General features: G+C 48.9%; 2 protein-coding genes across 2 annotated transcripts; both read left to right on the forward strand.

Moving 5' to 3' along the window:
* The first annotated feature begins 466 nt into the window (after positions 1–466).
* Positions 467–6906, forward strand: SRM (spermidine synthase). Its single transcript, XM_014881710.2, has 8 exons — positions 467–726; positions 864–984; positions 1249–1341; positions 2780–2933; positions 3631–3714; positions 4039–4184; positions 5048–5170; positions 5731–6906. Exons 1-8 carry the CDS (start codon positions 581–583, stop codon positions 5746–5748), a joined length of 885 nt encoding a protein of 294 aa, XP_014737196.1. The 5' UTR covers positions 467–580; the 3' UTR covers positions 5749–6906.
* A 9347-nt stretch (positions 6907–16253) lies between these two features.
* HIPK4 (homeodomain interacting protein kinase 4) lies at positions 16254–18008 on the forward strand. The gene has a single exon (XM_088178561.1). It carries the CDS (start codon positions 16254–16256, stop codon positions 18006–18008), a length of 1755 nt encoding a protein of 584 aa, XP_088034687.1.
* Positions 18009–19318: the final 1310 nt, after the last annotated feature.

Below are 19318 nucleotides of genomic sequence, written 5' to 3' on the forward strand. Positions count from 1 at the left end.
ACCCTCTCTGGGCACTCCATTCCTGTCCTTGGTCTTCCATACAGCAAAGTTCTTCCTAATGTTCAGCTGGGACTTCATGTGCATCAGTTTCTGCCTCTTGCCTTGTGCCTTGGCACCACCGAGCAGAGCCAGGTTCCCTCTTCCTGGCCTCTTCCCTTTAGATAATCACACACGATAACGAGGTGCCCTCTCACCCGTCTCTTCTCAAGGCCGAACAGGCCCAATCTCCTCAGCCTTTCTTCTTGCGAGCTGCTCTCCCCAGTGCTCCTCGCCAACTCCAACACAATCCACGCTCGTTACAACCACCCCTTAAACCCCCACGCGAGCCTTCCCGTTCTCCCGGAGCGGAGGCTGTGGCGGTGCGGGCCGGGCGCGCCCTTTCCCCCGCCGGCCCCGCCCGGCCCGGCCCGGCCCGGCCCCACGTGGCTCCGCCGTCACGGCGGGCCCGGCCAATGGCGGCGCGGGGCGGCGCGGGGCCCTGCGCGCGGCTCCCGCGCCGGTGCGGTCAGGCGGCGGCGGCGGCGGGAGCCCAGCGCAGGTGGTGCCGCTGCCGGGAGCGGCGGCTCCGCTGCGGTGCGGCATGGAGCGCGGCGCGGCGGCGCTGATCCGCGAGGGCTGGTTCCGCGAGACGTGCCGGCTGTGGCCCGGCCAGGCCATGTCGCTGCAGGTGGAGGAGCTCCTGCACCACCAGCGCTCCCGCTACCAGGAGATCCTCGTCTTCCGCAGGTGCGGGAGGGCGGCCCGGGGCGGTGGGTGGATGGCGGGCCCGGGCAGCGCCACGCGTTGGGGCCTGGCGGCGCGGAGAGGGGGCGGGGGAGCGCGGCCCCAGGCCGGCTCCAACCCCGCTTCCCCGCTCTGCCCAGCACCACGTACGGCAACGTCCTGGTCCTGGATGGGGTGATCCAGTGCACGGAGCGGGACGAGTTCTCCTACCAGGAAATGATCGCCAACCTGCCCCTCTGCAGCCACCCCGACCCCCGCAAGGTGAGTCGTTCCCGGCCCCCAGCTCGGGGTCGCTCCAGCCGGGGTCTGCAGAGCCGGCCCGGGCCCTGCGGGGCTGCCGAGGCCGGGGGAGCGCGCTCGGCTGAGCGGGGCCGGCAGGATCGCGGGGCCCGCGGTTCAGCTCCGCTCTCCGGGCAGCGCGGGCCCGCTGGGCTCTCACGCCGCTCTCCTTTGGCCGCACCGCTCAAGTTCCCCCGAGCCGGCCCCGCTGACAGCCCCTGTTCTGTCTGCCCTCTCCTCTGCCAGGTGCTGATCATCGGCGGCGGCGACGGGGGAGTGCTGCGAGAGGTGGTCAAACACCCGACCGTGGAGTCCGTGGTGCAGTGCGAGATCGATGAGGTGCGTTGGGCTCCCGGCTGCGAGCAGGAGCCTCGGGGCGGGCTGGGCTGCCCAGCAGAACGAGCCCGACTTCACAGCATCCACGGGAGCTGCGCTTTCACCTGCTGGCTCTCGTCAGCACCGGCCGCGTTTGCTGCTGGTTCTGCTGGCGTGACAATGACAGCGCCACCTCTTTGCCTTACAAGTCATCTACGTGGCAGCTGGCTGCCTCTTCCATGTGATTTCTTTCACACACATACGATTGAGGCCCTTCCAGGCAGACGTGAGCCAAGCACGGGATCTGGAGGAGTGCCCTGGCTTTGTGGAGGTGCTGCTTTTCCCTCTCTCGCTGCCGACCAGAGCACTCCTGGCTCCGGGCCGAGGACGATGGTTGCTTTGTTGAGCAGTCTCTTGCAACCAAAATCAGGAAATAAGCACCAGGGATTTGCTTCTGTGATAGACGGGCCAGTTGCTTTAGAAATAGTGATAATTTTCTGTCTAGTACAACAAACTTGGAAGGGAAGAAGTCACTTCCAGTTTCCAGAGCATGTTAAGGCTTTGGCTTATTGATGTTGACTGTTACAAAGTGGGCACCTGCTAAGAACCAGCCTGTGACTGGTAATCTGCTCACAGAGGCCTCCAAGTGAGAGTCAGTGTTAGGATGTGGGCTGGTAACTCTGTCAGACCACTGAACTTTACTCTTCCCAGTCCTCCTCTCAGCCAGTTTTATTTTACTTTACTTTACTCAGCCTGATATTTTACTTTCTCAGAAAGTTTTTCTCAGAGCAAAGCTCTATTCAGAACAGGAAATACTGCTATATGAGTTTGTGTGCTCTGTCTGCCAGCTAAGTAGGCAAACATCCCTGGTTTTAACAAGCACTGCCTGACACCAGCATATTTTTTGGTTTTTTCAGCTGTGAGAAGCTGGTAGTGTTCAGTGCAATTGCTGGGCCCAGGGCACTGGCTGTCTAACAATTTTAGAGAGAAAACTGTATCTTACAGGGGGTTTGATATAATGGCTATAGTGCAGAGATGGGGAATATTTCTCATCTTTCAGAAACCTGCTGGCATGGTTTTACTCGGGAAGAAAAATAAATTGATTTAGCTGAGATCACCTATGCAAGTGATGTTCTGTAGAGGAAAGAAGCACAGAGCAGTCTGACCTGTAATCATATTTGCTCAGTTCCTCAAGGAGCTTTTGAAGCTCCAGGTTTTTGTTGAGTTTGGCATAGACAGACCAACAGTGTCACTGAGCCCTGAGGCTGTAGGAAAAGGCTGAGAGGAGCTTGGTGGCTGGAGATGCTGGCAGCTCTTGTGCATTTCACTGGCAAGTCAGACTTGAGCTGAAGGTATGGAAGGAAATGACTCATTGTGCTGTTCAGTCACAACTGCACAGTAGGCTGAGAAGCAGCTTCTTGTAAGCTGCTTCTCTGATCCACTTGTGCTCTCTGTGTTGCAGGATGTGATCCAGGTATCTAAAAAATACCTCCCAGGGATGGCAGTGGGGTATTCCAGTGCTAAGCTGACCTTGCATGTGGGAGATGGTTTTGAGTTCATGAAACAAAATCAAGAAGCCTTTGATGTGATTATCACGGACTCGTCTGACCCCATGGGTAAGAATTCTAGACATAAAAGGGCACTGCTTTCCACATACCTCCTTCATTTTTTAATTCTGCTTACCTCTTGGTAGTTATGCCAGCCTGCTCAGGATCCTTTCAAGTGAAAAGATTGTTGCCAGCTTGGTTCTTTTAGTAGGGAAAGGGAAGGATGGAAACCATAAAATTGTATTAGCAGGCCTTCAAGCCAGCTGTTACATTTCTCTTCTCAAAATTCAACTCCAACAACTGTTTCTTGTGGCAGAGTTGTTCCCTGAGTCCAGCAATCCCGGGGGAATACAGCACCATGCTGGCAAGGGCAGCTTTGCACATGTGCCTGCTGATAAACAGTGGCTCACACACTGTTGGTGCAGCCCCTACCCTGAAGAGAGCTGTGGTGAGGCTGATGTTTTTCTGAGGGGGAAACTGAGGTAGAGAGGGACTAAATGTAAACACAGCACCTCATTTTAGGAACCCATCAATGAGTCTGAGTCACCTTCAGTCTTGCTGTAGTCAACATAGAGAGAAGCATCTCTAAAAGGCAGTTTGGAGCAGGAGTTCTCCATGAAGCAAGAGGCAGCTGCTAAGACTTTGTTTAATGGAGGACTTGAGCTTGCTATTTAGCAAAGCTAAAATCCTGACTGTTTTGCCCTGCTAGGTGCAGGCTGGGGGTTCACTTAGGCTGAAAACTTTTCTTTATTCACTTTTCTCCTAGGTCCTGCAGAAAGTTTGTTCAAAGAATCTTATTACCAGCTGATGAAGACAGCCCTGCGAGAAGATGGGATTCTCTGCTGCCAAGGTGAGGATTCTGTCCCTGGGCAGAGGCTGATGCCAGACCTTTACAAACCAAGTGTGAGGCACAGAGGGGACTCTTCTTGGGGAGATGTGATGCAGGGAGTGAAACATGTCATCTCCCAGGTAAAGCAGTGGTTGTGATCTGTCTATGTCAGCTCATTTATTATTGGACTGGGCTTAGCAAAACTGGCATAAGGGTCTTGTCTTGTCTTTGAAACTACGTGAGCTGTGCAGGTTGAGACTTGGAACCACTGTTAACCTGGCACAGCTCTGTGCAGAGAAGAGTGGCAGCTCTCACCTTGCATCTTGACTTCCTTTCTCCCCGCAGGTGAGTGCCAGTGGCTGCACCTGGATCTCATTAAGGAGATGCGTCAGTTCTGCAAGTCGCTGTTCCCGGTGGTGGAATACGCCTATTGCACCATCCCCACGTATCCCAGCGGGCAGATTGGCTTCATGCTCTGCAGCAAGAACCCGGTGAGCTTCAGGCACCTCAAGTGCCCTTTTCCATTCCCTAGGAGCCTGCTTCGGGCTGTCCACTGCAGAACTTGAGCTATGGCACTGAACTCTCCCAGTTATGGGGCCTTAGGATTCTTGATGGGGCCTGGCTCTGCCAGCCCAGAGCTCCAGAGCTGCAATGCAGCCTGCTCAGTGCTGAATGAAGTGCAGAATTGACCAGGTGCTTTAGAAATGGTCATAATTTTTGTCTAGTACAACAAACTTGGAAGGGAAGGAGTCACCACCAATTTCCAGAGCATGTTAAGGCTTTGGCTTATTGATGCTGACTGTTACAAAGTGGGCACCTGCTAAGAACCAGCCTGTGACTGGAAATCTGCTCACAGAGGCCTCCAAGTGAGAGTCAGTGTTAGGATGTGGGTTGGTAACTCTGTCAGACCACTGAACTTTACTCTTTTCCCAGTCTGCTTCAATGTGACTGTCAGAGGGGTGTGGGGTGTCAGCATTGCTCTGCTGTACATGATTAATCTGGCATGCTGGCAGCAGGCACGGTGCCAAACTTAACACAAACATGGATTCTCCTTTGAAGAGCAAAGCCTTGCTTCTTGGATGCTCGGGCACTCTCACAGCTTCATCTGGCACATGGCTCATGCAGTCTGACCTCATGCACTGACATCTGTGCAGAAGTGCTGGTCACAGTTACAGAGCATCAACCCCAGCCCTTGGTACTGGGGCTGCACAGAACCTTTGACCTCACGCTAGAACAGAAAGTTATTTGTTTTCCTGTGAATCATCTCAGCTCTCTGCCGTGCATCAGGGTGCCCATCACACAGCCTTTGGCTCTTTACCCAAATGGTCAGAGCTGCCTGATTTGTTTTTTGCAGAACACAAATTTCCGAGAGCCTGTGCAGCAGCTGTCACAGCAGCAAGTGGAGGAGAGGAGTCTGAAATACTACAACTCTGATATTCACCGGGCAGCATTCATTCTGCCAGAGTTTGCACGGAAGGTAAGCCAGGCTGTGCTCCCTCGAGGATGAGGTAGGAGTGAGAGTAGACAGGACTGAGGATTTCTTGCAGTCCCAAAGATTTCTGTGGGCAAGTCAGAGCAGGGCAGTATTTTATATGACAGAGCAGAGTATGAGTCAGTCAGGGAAAGTTTATTTAGGAGCTGTTCTTTGGGCTGATGTCCCGTGCCTTGATGACAGATTACTCTTACTTCACCTACCAAAGCCAGGTCCAAGAGCCTGCAGAACTGGTGTTTCTCACTGGAAAGCTCCAAAAGTCTTAGATAAAATGTGCTTGTGGTTTCTAACACAAACCAGAGGGTAAAGGGATGCTCCAGCACAGTTCAGTCGTGCTTCTTGAAGGATAGTCTGTATTTCCACATTATTCTGTCATCTCACCACTGAGCTGCAGCTGCAGGTTCCAGAAGAACACTCCTTAGAGTGTCGTAGGGATGAAGGAAAATCCCATAACTGTATTGCAGAGGTGGTGATTCATATTTCTGCTGTGGGCTGGTAGAGCTGTGGCAGGTCCCTCCTGACAGTTTGTCTTTGGCTCTCTGCAGGCCCTGAGCGATGTGTGAGACCCAGATGCTGCTTCCTTCAAGTTGGACTCTGAGATCATCAGTGATGTGGCTGGGTTCTTCTCAGCAGACTGCAGATTTGCTCTCCACTGTGTGGGATTGTTTAACCCTTGGCCAGCCAACATTCCCTCTGATGTGTTAAAGATGATGGGGCATAAGCCAGATAAGACTATTGAAAAGGCCCAGTGACTTATTGTGTGAGGTCAAAACTGTTCTTTCCAGTGCTGGAAATGTAAGATGTCTTTTTCCTTTCTCTCCTCCCTGCACCTGTTCTAAATTCTCCCATCCCAACCACAGCCCCCACCCCTCCAGCTGACTGATGTATTTATAACTGACACATATTTCTGTCTCGTCGTCTGGGAAGAGTCCAAAGGGTCCCTGACTCAGCCTTAAGCACAGAGAGAGAGAGAAAGAGAGCTTTGTGCACAGTTAGCTCACTCTCTCCTCATGGGAGCTCCCTGCTGCTGACACATTTTGACTGGTAACAGGTCTGAGCCTTTGTGTCCCACTGCCCTCCTGTGACTCCTGCACTGCCCTGCAGCACAGCTGGAGAAGTCACAGTGCAAACTGTTGCCATTCACAATAGGTCTCCCTCCAACCCTGATGGAGTAGCAGTATTAAACACCAGCCAGGCAGGCTGGCAGCAGTCTTGTGGTTTTTTTTTTTTTTTAAGTTGTTAATTTTTAAAATTGGTTAGAAACAGAAGTGCTGAGGTGCCAAGAGGCTGACACCTGTTCTTACCTCTGCCCTCAGAGAGGTTCCAAAGAATGTTTATCAATATGGTGATGGTGATAGGTGCTTTATATATATATATGTATGTATGAATGTGTGTATATATATAAAGCAAACCATAGCTCCATTGCCTGATGTTCAGTACTGGTGCTGGGGAGTCGGTTGTGCTGACAAATCTCTCATCTCAGTCATGCTGAGATGCCTCAGGCCTGGGTATTTGCAAGTCTTTAGGAGGCATCATTATTTCCAATGCTGCCCCCAGATGCATAAGATGTTTTTCATTGTAAGATGGATCTGCCTTCACTTCTTTACTTCTGTTCTGAAGATTCCATAGCCCTGTGCCATGGGAATCACCCTCCCAGCACAACCACTATGTCACTGTCACTCCCCTGCACTCCATTAAACACTCAGCTCTGGTTAAGGTGACATCAGTGTGGGTCAGTGCTCTTTGGAGAGAGAGTAGGGGTTGAAAACTGAGATCCTGAAGGTTTGCTGTGCTTCCAGGTGCACTCTCTAGTTGGTCTGACTTCCTCTCTCACTTATCTTTAGGGATGACAAATTATCATCAAAATTAAGCACTGAAGAGTGATCCCATTGTATGTTTTGTGTTGTAATGTAGCTGCCCAATAGCTCCTCCAGCTTCTGTCATCCTGTGCTGCAGACTCAGTACCTGCTATCCAAGCTATTCTCCAGTCCAAATGCTGTCTCTGTTACAGTTTTCCAAGTGGTTTTCCAGCTGCCCATCTCCCTGCTGCTATCAGGCAGCTCCTGTCAGTCCTGGCCCCACTGAGCTGCACTCCCTTTTCCTCTGCAGAGATGGTGCTGGCTCAGGCAGGGGCTCTGAGGGCTGAACCACTGAGCTCCAGCTGAGCAGGCTGGGGAAGGGCACTAGGTGGCATCAGGAAAAGACAAAAATGCTCCTTCTGAGAGGCTTTTCAGCTTGGTAGGAGAGAACCAGAAGAAGCAGACTTTAGCAAGGGTTGGGGTTGAGTTTTGCCATAATAGTGGCCCTACACCCAGTGTAGGTGGTCCAGCCACTCTGTGCCCACAGCAAAGGATTTGTGTGGACAGAACTCTCCTGCTTTCTCCTGTTTCTGATGAGACTTAGCACTTCTTTCCCAGTGTCTCCTTCTACCACCAGTATTGGTACAGTTTCTTTGTGGTTGCAAGGGTTTGCAGAGCATTGCTGAGCTGCAGAGCTGAGTCTAGATCTCTGTATTTTTGTGTTGAGAAGATAACACCTATTTTTCTCTTAATTGTCTGGGTGACTGTCTTCTTTCTCACACAATTAGTTTGGGTTAATGAGGCATTTTCATTGCTCAACTCTTGTATTTTTATAAGGAGCAGACCAGTAATGGAGGCTGGTTCTAGCTCCTCCTGTTTAAATTCCTGTGGGACATGAACCTCACTCAGCTCTTCATCCTTGACAGAAAATTAGCTCTGGCACTTTCCCCTAGAATCAAGACCAGGACTATAGTCCAGGAAGGCCTTAGAGCAGCAGCCAACTAGTAACAAGTTCAAGCCTTTCACCCACTCTTGGTGAGTACAACAATGCCCAGGAGGGAAAGAGCTTCCTCAAACCTGTTGTTGGCCTCCACACAGCTAATTATTCCTTCTGGTTCTTTGAGCTCTCTCCAAATATGTGAGTTCAGCAAGTGGCCAGTGAGGAGAGCAGAAGACAAAACTGTTTCCCATCCAAGTCACATTTACTCTGTCCACAAGGCCCTATATATAATTTATATGTAGTTTCTGAGTGATTCCAAGTCACTGTTTCCCCACAGACAGTTCCAAACACTTCAATATGAGAAGACAGAGATCAGTGCCTGAATCAAGCACTCATTAAATGAATGCAGCAAGAGAGGGAGCAGGGACTGATTCCACCTGAGCAGTTCTGAGCTTCAGGACTTAAAAATCACCCATGTGCTGAGCACTGCCACAGGTCTGCGTGCCCTGTGAGCTGCTGGGATGGTGTTTGGCACCTACAAGGCAGTTGTGTCTACAGATCAATCATCCTTTCCACAGATTTGTGTCTGAGTTGTTATGCTGCAGGATGTGGTGGCCAAGGGATACTGGGGGTTGAAGAGACACTGGACATTTGGGTAATGCTCAACAGGAGGAAACTGTGGGATCTCATGTAGAACTGAGCACTGACTGCTTTTGCAGTGTCTCTACGTGGACAAGTAAAATACTCACCTTTTTCAGAGTTTTAGCTGCCTTTTGCCTAAGGCTAGTTAAGCAAGACTGTTAATAAGCAAAGAGTCACAAAGATGATGATTGTCTGGACATGCTGCAGTCATGTTCCAGCATCTCATTAAGCCAGGAGCATGTGAACAGGGATAGGTTTGTCCCAGGTAATGTAAAATGTAATGTCAGTCAGAGCAGGTGGAGACAAGCAAGGAACAGAGCCTGATGGGCTTTAGCACATCCGTTGCTTAAGTCACTTGGCACCTTTTGAACTGTGTCAAACTGCTCTGAGCTTTACTCATTGAACTAATGCAACTTTTAGAAGTTCAGAAGAGGGTTTCAAAAAATTAAGAGAAACTTCTTGCCTGTATCTCTTGAGCCCTTTCAGTCAGTTAATTGGCATGAGTGTCATATTAACCCAGAGCTAATGTTATTGAGGCCTGGCTGAATTATTGATGGAGCTTGGCTGGAACAAGAGGCTGCTGAAGAATGATATTAATCAGAACAGTAATCTCAGCAAGCAAGCAGTCAAAAAAGTGCCACCAAGTTCAGGTAGAGGGAGGTTCCCTTGTTAAAATGATGGGGGAAGAAGAGGGAAAAGTGTGGACAACATGAAATGACACCTCAGGTCTAGCAGAAGAGCCAGACAGAAGAGTGTTACCAAGTAAGATGAGAAATGTAACCAAGTTAAATACTGAGAAGTCTCTTGGAGAATGCTCTTTCCTAGTCATGTGTTGGATGGAGTTGATTGCTTTTAAAATATGCAGAAGATGGGGAACTGGAGGCAGGGAATTGCAGTTACAGCCCAGTGAAGTGTAAAGTAGATAAAGATGGGGGTGTTATTACAAATATTAGGGATCTCAGTGATGGGGCTGGAAGTGCCAAAGGTGCTGGAGCAGGGACCACACAGGAAGCCTCCCCTTGGTACAGCCAGGCAACTCCAGCAAGGAATTTACTGAACAAAGCTAATTGTGTGTTAAGAACAAGATGGTTTCTATGATGCCCCTGCACGTGTTTTGCCTCCTTAAGCTGTAGGAGAGAAGGAACCAGAGCCCCACACAAGGTGCAATTCCTGATGAAGGCTCTCCCAGCCAAGCTGTGCTTTCTCTAGTGCTCATGGCCTCACAGCCCATGTGTTAACACCCCTGGTAAGGTCTTGGAATTCCCAGATGATGTAGTGCATAAGCAATTCCTCAAGTAATCCAAATGGTAAAGGAAGGTTTCTATCCAACTCTTACCCAGCCAATCTTGCCACCAGTGGGACAAGCCTGGTGTAACATTCATGACCTATGAATGCATGGCAGTAGACAATAACCCCAGACTGCACTGCCTGAAATGCCTCCTGCTAGGAGCAAGGCAAAACGTTTCAGTGGAAAACGTGTATTTTTCTATAGAAGTGTTTCATAGTGAGTAGTTATTTTTGAGGAAGATTTTTGGTGGAATAACTGGAACGTTTAACTGCCTGCAGTCAAATAGCAGAAGGTTTTGAGCATGGAAGTGAAGCATTTTGCTTGCCCTCCCCTCATCCTCCTGCAGTTCCTTTGGGATTGGCATGCAGAGGAGGTGGCACAACTTCCCCTCCTCAGAGACCTGTGACAGGCTTGTAGTCGTGCATGCTGTGAGAGAATCATCCCCATGGTCCTTCCTCCCCTCCTCAAACCAAGACATCTTCCTCCTCCTCCTCCTCCTCCTCCTTGCACCTGCTCTGAGCAGGGATGAGGCTCCTGCCATCTCTTCCCTGGGTTTGTTAGATTAATGCCAGTGAAAAGCCATGGCTAAAACAGCCATCTGCATGTTCCTCCAGGGCCCTGGGGAGAGCAGTGCCAGGCAAAACTGCAAACCTGGCCTCTTGAATGAGTTGTAATTTCAAGCCTGTGAATGAATTGGTTCCCCCTTCTGGGAAGGCTCACAACTGTCAGCTAATTGTTGCTTTATTTATTGCATTTGCCTTTGTAACTTGAGGGCAGAGAGCAAGGGTTCCAAAGACAGGAAGGTATTTTGACTCCTCCTTCTGCTGCAGTTGAGTGCCTTACCTTTGGGAACCAGAAACTTCTGGGGGCCTGGTGTGATTCTGCTACATGCTTCAAAACATGGTGACCTGAACCCAGACCAGGCAACAAACAGGCAAAAGAGAGCAAATATCCAGGCCATAGAGGAAAGTAATTGAGAAATTCTCTCATTCCTTAATGTGGCATTTGGTGCCAGACACAGGGATAGCTCCTGTGCTCCTGCAGTGCCCAGTCCTTCCTCCCAGGCCTCTCCTGAATGACAAAACCTCTCCCACTGCATGTTGTATGTGCAACCTCCATCACAAAATGATAGAGGTTCTCTCCAGTGATTGTGGAAGCATATTCTGCTGAACTTCTGAACCTACTCTGCACCTCTGCTGGAGCCATGCTAACTGCAAGGCAAAATCCTTGGAGAAGCAAGAGTTTTCTGGTTGTTGAATGCAGAAATTCCTTCTGGAGCATGCCCACCTCAGGTTCCCATGGTTGTGTTCGTAGGTGCACTGATTTCAGAGAGATCTGCCCTCACTGTGAAGTGCCAGAAATCCACTCAGGCCATGCACAACTGAGGGCAGGAGAGCATCAGGGAACAAGACCTCCAAACGGGGGAGTCAGATAACAGAGAAAAGAGGTAAGAGGAAAGAATAATCAGAAATGTTTATTGTTCCAAGGGACCTTTGCCATTTCCTAGACAGGGTCATAAGCATTATAAGCATTTAGAGGTTAGCAAAAAAAAAAAAAAAAAAGAGGCCTTCTTAAAGGTCAGACAACTAATGCACATGGAATAGGAACTGTAGCAAGGAAGAACAATCCTGGTGCTATACATTCAACTCCATCTGATTACAAAAAAGAGCAAGTTTTATCACCAGAGAGTTATTTTACTTCCTTTGGAGAAGGAGATGGTCAACAGCATCTGTAAAGGGGCTGGAGGACAGACTAACATAGGGGAAGCAGCAGAGTGAATGTGAGGAAGGGGAAGGGCACTAGAGAATGTGGAGGAATCTGGAAAAGAGGTGCCCAATATTGAGAGAAGCTGTAGCAGAACTCAGGGGGAACTTGTTTGCATTTAGAGACCCATTGTTACTGTGGGCACTGGAATGTCAGTGCATTGTTCACTCCCTCCCAGCTGGGAAGAGATGCTCAGCTTTGCCCAGCCCAGATGTGCAGCTTTTGGCTGTGCTCTGCTAGCCAGCAGGGCCACAGGCTTCATGCTGGTGTGTCTGAGCAGAAACTCTCTCCAAAGTTACCCCTGCTCACAAGATAATAGTTATATTACTGTCCTTTAATTCCAGGACAGATTCACAGTCACCTGGTCCCCATTTACATCTCTGTGGGTCTCCCCAGAAGCTGATCTCTGGCTCAGCACATCCTCTCCCTTTTGACAGGAGCATTGTCCCACTTGTGACCCTGTTGGCTCAAAAGGAGCATGATAGAAACCGACCCATTCTGCCAGCAAGGGGCAGACAAAGCTGTGTTTGTTGGAAGGAGCAGTTTGGGTGGAGCAGATGGCCCCAGCATGGGGACCTGCCTGGCTCTGGGGCCATGAGGGTTAGTCCTGCAGGATGGGGCTCACCCACTGCCTGCCTGTCAGCCCAAGCACATCTCTCACTCCTGGCTCCTGCCCTTCCTTCCTCATGGGCAGCCAGCTCTACTTTCTCTTTTTGGTCTTCTCCCACTTTTACCTCTCCTGAAGCAAATTGGCTGTGGGTTATTTGGTGGTTTGTCATCCCTGTGGTTTGTCTACTCACTGGAGCTTCACTGCTCTTCCTCAACCCCACACTGGGAAGTGTTTGACAGAATCCAATACACAGGGGTAACACAGCAATCCTGATAAACCAGCATGATCAGTTTAAAAGGAAACAGCCAATGTTTGATCTGGATATGGTGCATGGAAGCCAGCCCTCACATGAAGAGAGGAAAAAAAAAAGGAGGTTTGTAAAGTTTTCTGAGGTAAATTCATACCTGGAAGTTGCTAGAATGTTATTTGTCCCCACAAGACTTTGACTCAGAAAAGGTTTTTTCTATCATCCAATGACAGATTCTAGCATTTCTTTCACAGCATGCATGGAAGTGATAGCATCTTTTCCCTCGAGAGCATCCAGGGTGGGATAACTGGCAATAGGAGCTGGATTATTTGCAGGCAAATTTCCATTATGCTGTTTCCAGGAACTGTAATGCTGGTAAGAGGTAGAACTGACAAACAGGTTTTTCTGCCTTCTGTTCTTAGTTCTGCTACAGCACCCCCTGGCCAAGTCATCACTCTGTAGGGTTTTGGTGTTTTTTATGCTAAATTAGGATAAAGATTTACCTTTTGACTGTCACTGGTTGTTAGGGTCAGGGAAGGACTTGCTGTGGGGTGTGCTTCTGGAGAAAGGGCTGGTGATGAGATGGGATCTCAGCTCAGCCTCTGCATCTCACAGGCAGGTGACAGTGGATGCCATCCTGGAATCCCAAATTTTGGCTATGGGCATCTGGACAAGAAGAATGGCTCTTTTGCACAGAGTCATGGAGGCAGCTAAGAGGCAGCCTCCCAGGAGGCCAAGGCCAGCCAGACCTTTGGTTCTGTCAGTGTTCATCTGAGAGCAATCCTCAGACCATCACAGCTTTAGGATGCAGAATCCAAAGTCCAGCCATGGGCACCTGGCTGCAAAACACATCACTTTTCCACAGGAAGGAGAGCCTGGCATCCTGCTGCCCCAGGGGCAACTGAGAGGTGGCATCTGGGAAACCAAGGCCAGCCAGACCCATTGGTCCTGGCAGCTTTCTTCTGGGAACAATTCTAGGATGCACCGAATTTTGGAAGCCGATCCCACTTTAGTTTTGTACTTTGGAAACAAGATAACAGAGACTGAGCACGCACCAGTTCAGAAAGTTCAATTAAAGGACAAGAAGACCACAAGGACTGTGTCCTTATGAAAGAACAGCAGATGGCAGCAAAGACTGTGAAATAGTTAACTCATAATCCTTTTTTAACTAGACCTGTTTTATGTTACTGATTTCTTTCTATGTGTAATGAATATGTAACAGCCTTGTAAATATAAACTGCATTAATTTCATCCAGTGGTTGGGAGCACTCATGGTGTGGGCCCAGCCCTCTAAATAAAGAATGCCTGCTTAACAGTGATGCTGTTGAGTGAATTTCTTTGTTTCAAGAGCATATTCATATACCATCAACGTGGCTGAGGTGGAAGTAAATTTGAAATCTCTAACTCCAGAACCTCAAGTGAATGCAGGAATATCCAGTATGGGACCAGGTCTATATGGCTGTTGTAAAGCTAACATCTCTGGAGTCACAGCTATCTGTAATTTTGTAGGTTTTGTTGGCCCTTCAGTGACATCCATTTGATCTGTGACCCCTGAGATAGGTGCACACCATTTGTGCACTGTTGGTCTTTGTGCAATTCCCTCTGGCAGAGCAGTGCCAATGCTGGCTAACAGATTGAAAGGTTCTTGCATTTTTACAGGCTGATACTGTTGAGTTCTTCTACTTGTTTAAGAGCTTGATCACAATAAACCCTTTTCCAAGTTTGGTTTTTCCTCATTAATGTGTACAAGGGACTTGTTATTACAGAAAATCCAGAAACATGATTTCTTCTGTATCCCCAAGTACCCATGACATTTTGAAGTTCCTTTTTAGTAGTGGGGGTAAATATATAATCTAATTTTGTAATTATTTCATCTGGAATTACAGCTTGGCCTGCTACACACCAGGTTCTCAGGAATTTCACCTCTTTAGAGGGACCTTGACAATTTGTTGAAGGCATTTCTACCCCCTCTTCATTTATTCTAGGTCCTGTGCTGTTGTTCTTACTGCACTTTCCTCCTCACCTCCTACCAACACATCATCAGTGTACTGATAAATCTGTACTCCTTCCTGAATTTGTATTTGTTGAAGGATTCCAGCCAAAGCATTGTGTGTTATCGTGGGTGAGTGATTACACCCTTGGGGCAGGCAATTGAAGGTGTGCTGTGATCCTTCCCAAGTGTATGCAAGATTTGTTTTATCTTCATCCTGAATTTGGACCATAAAAAATGTTTTTTATATCCAAAACTGCCATGCACTTATGTGTAGATGCCTGTAGTAGCAGTGAAGTTTGCAATATTTGGGATAGCTGCAGTGAGTATTTGTATTAAGCCTTTGATATTCAATTGTTAAATGCTAGTTCTCATCTGCTTTTATCACTGGCCAAACAGGAGAATTCTAAGCAGAATGGATCCTAAAATACAATGTATCTTTGTTCTAAATTTTTAATTACTTCATTTATCTCTTGTTTGTCTGCAGGGACTATAAGGTACAGTTTGATATTAGTTACAGTAGAAGTAGGCAACACTGGAGCCAATTTGAAGAGATCGATTTTCCTATCTTTCCCAGAAAGATTACTGTGTTTTGTGGCTCCATAGGACCAAACACTCCATTTGGTCATTGCCAAATTTTTCTTTAAAGCTGTCATATCCTAAAATGTTTTCTTCATGATGTGCAATTGTGAATGTATGTGAAGTCATTTGCTTTTCCCTAGGACTATAAATGGACTTTGCCAGTGTACCAGATAATATTTTTTCTATTAATGCCAGTTAATTTTTTTTTAACTTGAGGGTTTTTTTGCTTCATTACAGATAATCAAATTGAATTTGAGCTCTAGTGTCAATTAAGAATGTTAAAGGTTGTCTCTTTACTCCTACAGCCAAACAAACATAGGGGCCATCCTTATCAGAAAATCATTGATATGCAGGAATATACCAGGTGAGGCCCAAAGTTCACCCAGCACTTAAGTTTTGGGGTCTTTTTCCTGCTGTGTTGCAAAGGAATTGGCAGCAGTTTTTTTTTCTTTGTGAAAGGTTTGGGTTTGAATTTGCCATTTTTCCCCACACACTTAGCATGGTCTGGATTAACTCTGCTATTACATTGGTTGCACTTCTGGGTATTCCTAAAGCACTTCTGGGTATTCCTAAAGGTAAAACACTTCTCCATAATTCATTTCTCCCAGGTCTGTTATTTTTAACAGTTCTCACCTGTTTTTAGGGGCTTTCTGCATTTCCATCCCTGGGCTTCTTTTGTGATGTTTCCAGCCCATTTCTCTCATGTGGTTTACTATATCATGCAGGAGTTCTGCCCATGCAGGAATAGGTCTCCTTGGGGCTTGTGGATCTTGTAAAGCTTTGTTACACATTACATCTCTATTGATTTTGTTTTGTCTCCCCACTACAAGATTTTTTAAGCATAGCTGGAGCTCCTCTCAATAGACATCTTAACATATTAAAATCTACCTCTGCAGAGATTGGGATATCTCCATTTGCACTCTCCATTGCCTGCAAACAAGTCCCCCCACCATTTCGGGGGGACCAGGATTGTGTCCTTGGGTTTGTGGATGGATTTGGAGAGAGCAGGGCTGGATTCAGGGGGACCATTGTTGAGTTTCAGGGGGTTCCTCCACCCAGGTTTCTTCTGTTGTGACATCATGTGTTGTCATGGTAATGTTGGAACCCACAGTGTTGTGAGGCTGGCTTGGCACAGTTTGGTGTCTCCAGTCCCCACTGGGTGCTGAGCTGGAGGATCCTGAGCCCCTGGTGAGGAGCCAACCCACCATGGTGACACTAGTGGTAGGTGCCAAGTGCTATGACTTAATGGCCATGGTGGGGAAGGGGACCTTTGGACAGGTGGTGCAGGGACAGTGCAGGAGCACTGGGGAGATGGTGGCCATCAAGATCCTGAAGAACTGTGATCATGATGGCCAAATAGTGAAGAATGAACTGAGGCTGCTGCAGGCCTTGCAGGAAGGGGACACAAAGAACTCTCACATCATCCATTTCCTCGAGTCCTTCAGTGACACGGTCTGGACCTACCTGGTCTTTGAGCTGCTGCAGCAAAACCTCCTTGACTTCCAAAAGCAGAACAACTTCTCACCACTGCCAGTCCGACACATCCGCACCATCACAGCCCAGGTGCTGCTGGCACTGCTAAAGCTGAGGGAGCTCTCCATCATCCATGCTGACCTTAAGCCAGAGAACATCATGCTGGTGGACCATGCCCGTTTTCCATTCCGCATCAAGCTCGTTGACTTTGGCTCGGCCATCCTTGTCCCTGAGGTGTGCCATGTCCAGGAGCCCTACATCCAAACCCGCTTCTACCGGGCACCCGAGATCTTGCTGGGGCTGCCCTTCTGTGAGAAGGTGGACATCTGGTCTTTGGGCTGTGTGATGGCCGAGCTTCACTTGGGTTGGCCACTCTACCCTGGCAATGATGAATATGAGCAGATATGTTACATCTGCTCCACCCTGGGGCTACCCCGGGCTGAGCTGCTCTATGCTGCTCAGAAGACACGGTCCTTCTTCCAACGTGTGCCATGTTCCAGTGGTACCTGGCAGCTCAAACCACCAAGGAAGGTGATGGCAAAGCCAACGGAGAGGAGGGAGCATATCTTTTCCTCACTGGATCAGTTGGCAGTGGTGAATATCTGCCCAGTGCCTGATCCTGACCAGGAGGAGCTGGCCAAGCGCTGTGATCTGTACAGGATGGTGGAGCTGGTCAAGAGGATGCTCACTTGGGACTCGCATGAGCGAATCACACCCAGTGCTGCCCTTCGTCATCCTTTCATCTCCATGCAGGAGGTGAAGGCCAGCTTTGAGGCCACCCGGTACTACCAGCTCAGTCAGGAAGACCTGAGGGCAACCTGTAAGGATTCCAGCATAGCCAAGATCTTCCCTGGCACAGAGAAAGGTGCCTTCATCCCTGCCAGCCAGGGAGGCATCCAGAAGGCCACTGCCCAGATGGATGGGCTCAGCCTGGCTGAGCCAGCAGGGGACACTAGTGACAAGTGTCAGCAGGACGTCTGCCAAGCCCTCAGCCCCACCCACTGTGGAAGCCAGTACTGTCAGAATCACAGGTGTCCCCAAATGGAGCCCACCAAGGGCCACCTGACTGTGCTGGGGTCTCCCAGCAAAATGAAACGGTACAGCCACTGGTATGGCAGCTCAGTCATTGGTGATATCATGGAACAGAACCTGCCTGGAAGATGCTACAGCTCATCCTGGGCCAAGGTACAGGGAGGGGGCTCCTGGGCACGGGCACTCTGGGACAAAGGCTGCTTGGAGTCCCTTACATGGTTGGGTTTCCTGGTGCCACATGTCCCCGGGTGCCCGAGGTCCTCACAAAAAAGGAGGAAACACTCACCCTCTCCCCATACTTTCCCCCTGTTCCCCACCACAGACAGCTCTGGTGATGTGCCACGACCCCAAGCCTCCAGGGATTTGGAGAAAGGGCATCAGAGGCTGGGCTGGGACGCCCCTGCAGTGCTCAGCACACTTCTACCACAGAGCCAGTGGCACTTCCAGCACCACTGACACCCCACAGCAACCCTTACATTCACTCCAGCAGCCCAAAGCTTGCAAGAGACCTTCTTCTTCCTCACCCTCAAGCACCCCAACCGCCAAAACCCAGCGCCTTGCTGGTGGGGACCAGAGCCAGCGCTGCAACAGAACACACTGTGCCAGATGCTACCGGCTCTGTTTCTCACACTGACCCCCCAATAAATAGTTTTGCCAAAAACTGGGAATTTCAGCTGATTATTTGCCAGGGGAGTTTGGTACTGCCGAGACTTGAGGGGTGTCCCAGCTTCTCACCCAGGGCTGGCACAGCACTTGGCAAAGGCCTGGCACTTTCCACCACTGCAGCATGGAGGACCCACCCCCCAGGCTCAGCAACAACATAAATTCCAGAAAATTTGGGTTATCTGTTTTTTTCCCTGTAGCAGGGAATCTCACACCCCACAAAAACTTACGTGCAGCTTTTTAACTGGTTAGATAACTTAAACAGGACAAGCTGTCTTGTATGAATTATTTTGGTGCCATGGGGTTAACATTGGTCTGGCATCTCCCAGCTGCCAATAAACATCTTACTGTTGAAGTGAAATTTGGCAAGATAAACTGGATTTCTGACTGACAGACACCTCACTTGACAAACAATAAAAGCTACACCAAACTTTTACAAAGCAAAAATGTTCTGCACATTTTTCTGGAAATGTGTGTAGTTTCTCACCAGAACAGGAATGCCTGCTTTCCAATTACTCCTCTGGAGGCTGAGTAAAAGGACTCTGTGTACCTTATCATCACCTCAATAGTAAGTTATATTTGAGTCCTAATTAGTACTATTTCTTTTGCTAGCTTTAATATAAGTATCTTGATATCTTGCACTGTTCTATATAATCTACTGTAGTTGCTTTAATTTTATACTGAGTAGTAAGTAACTCTGATTAAAATCTTTCATGTTTTCCCCTGTCTGTTTAATAATCCATTTTATAAATAGACCTAATAGGCTATCCCTAGAACTTGTGGGCCAGAGGAATTTCTTAAATTTACGGTCAGGGTTTGACTAAAGCTTCCACTCACCCAGTGGTTCCTCAGTGGTGTATTCCTTGGCCTGGAATGGAGCTGCAGAGGCTCTCCCAGCACTTGGCACTGCCTGCTCACAAACTACCTGTGGCTTCTCTTGGGTGGTGCTCGTGCCATGGTGTGGCCAGCACCAGCTGTAGTCTCAAGACCCTGCAAGGAGATTTTTGGGGAAGGAGAAAACAACTCAAGAACTGCCCCAAAGCCACTGTCAGCAGCAGCTGGTGGTGACTCACCCAGAAGCACTGACCACAAACCAAAATCCA

Source organism: Sturnus vulgaris, chromosome 25 (genome assembly GCF_052056855.1).
Source record: "Sturnus vulgaris isolate bStuVul1 chromosome 25, bStuVul1.hap1, whole genome shotgun sequence".
Taxonomy (NCBI): domain Eukaryota; kingdom Metazoa; phylum Chordata; class Aves; order Passeriformes; family Sturnidae; genus Sturnus; species Sturnus vulgaris.

Excerpts from the sequence above, each read along its gene's own strand:
- SRM (XM_014881710.2), top strand. The coding sequence starts at position 581 with ATGGAGCGCGGCGCGGCGGCGCTGATCCGCGAGGGCTGGTTCCGCGAG. Across the intron at positions 985-1,248 it reads GCCACCCCGACCCCCGCAAG|GTGCTGATCATCGGCGGCGG; the intron begins GTGAGTCGTTCC and ends CTCCTCTGCCAG. Across the intron at positions 1,342-2,779 it reads TGCAGTGCGAGATCGATGAG|GATGTGATCCAGGTATCTAA; the intron begins GTGCGTTGGGCT and ends TCTGTGTTGCAG.
- HIPK4 (XM_088178561.1), top strand. The coding sequence starts at position 16,254 with ATGGTGACACTAGTGGTAGGTGCCAAGTGCTATGACTTAATGGCCATG.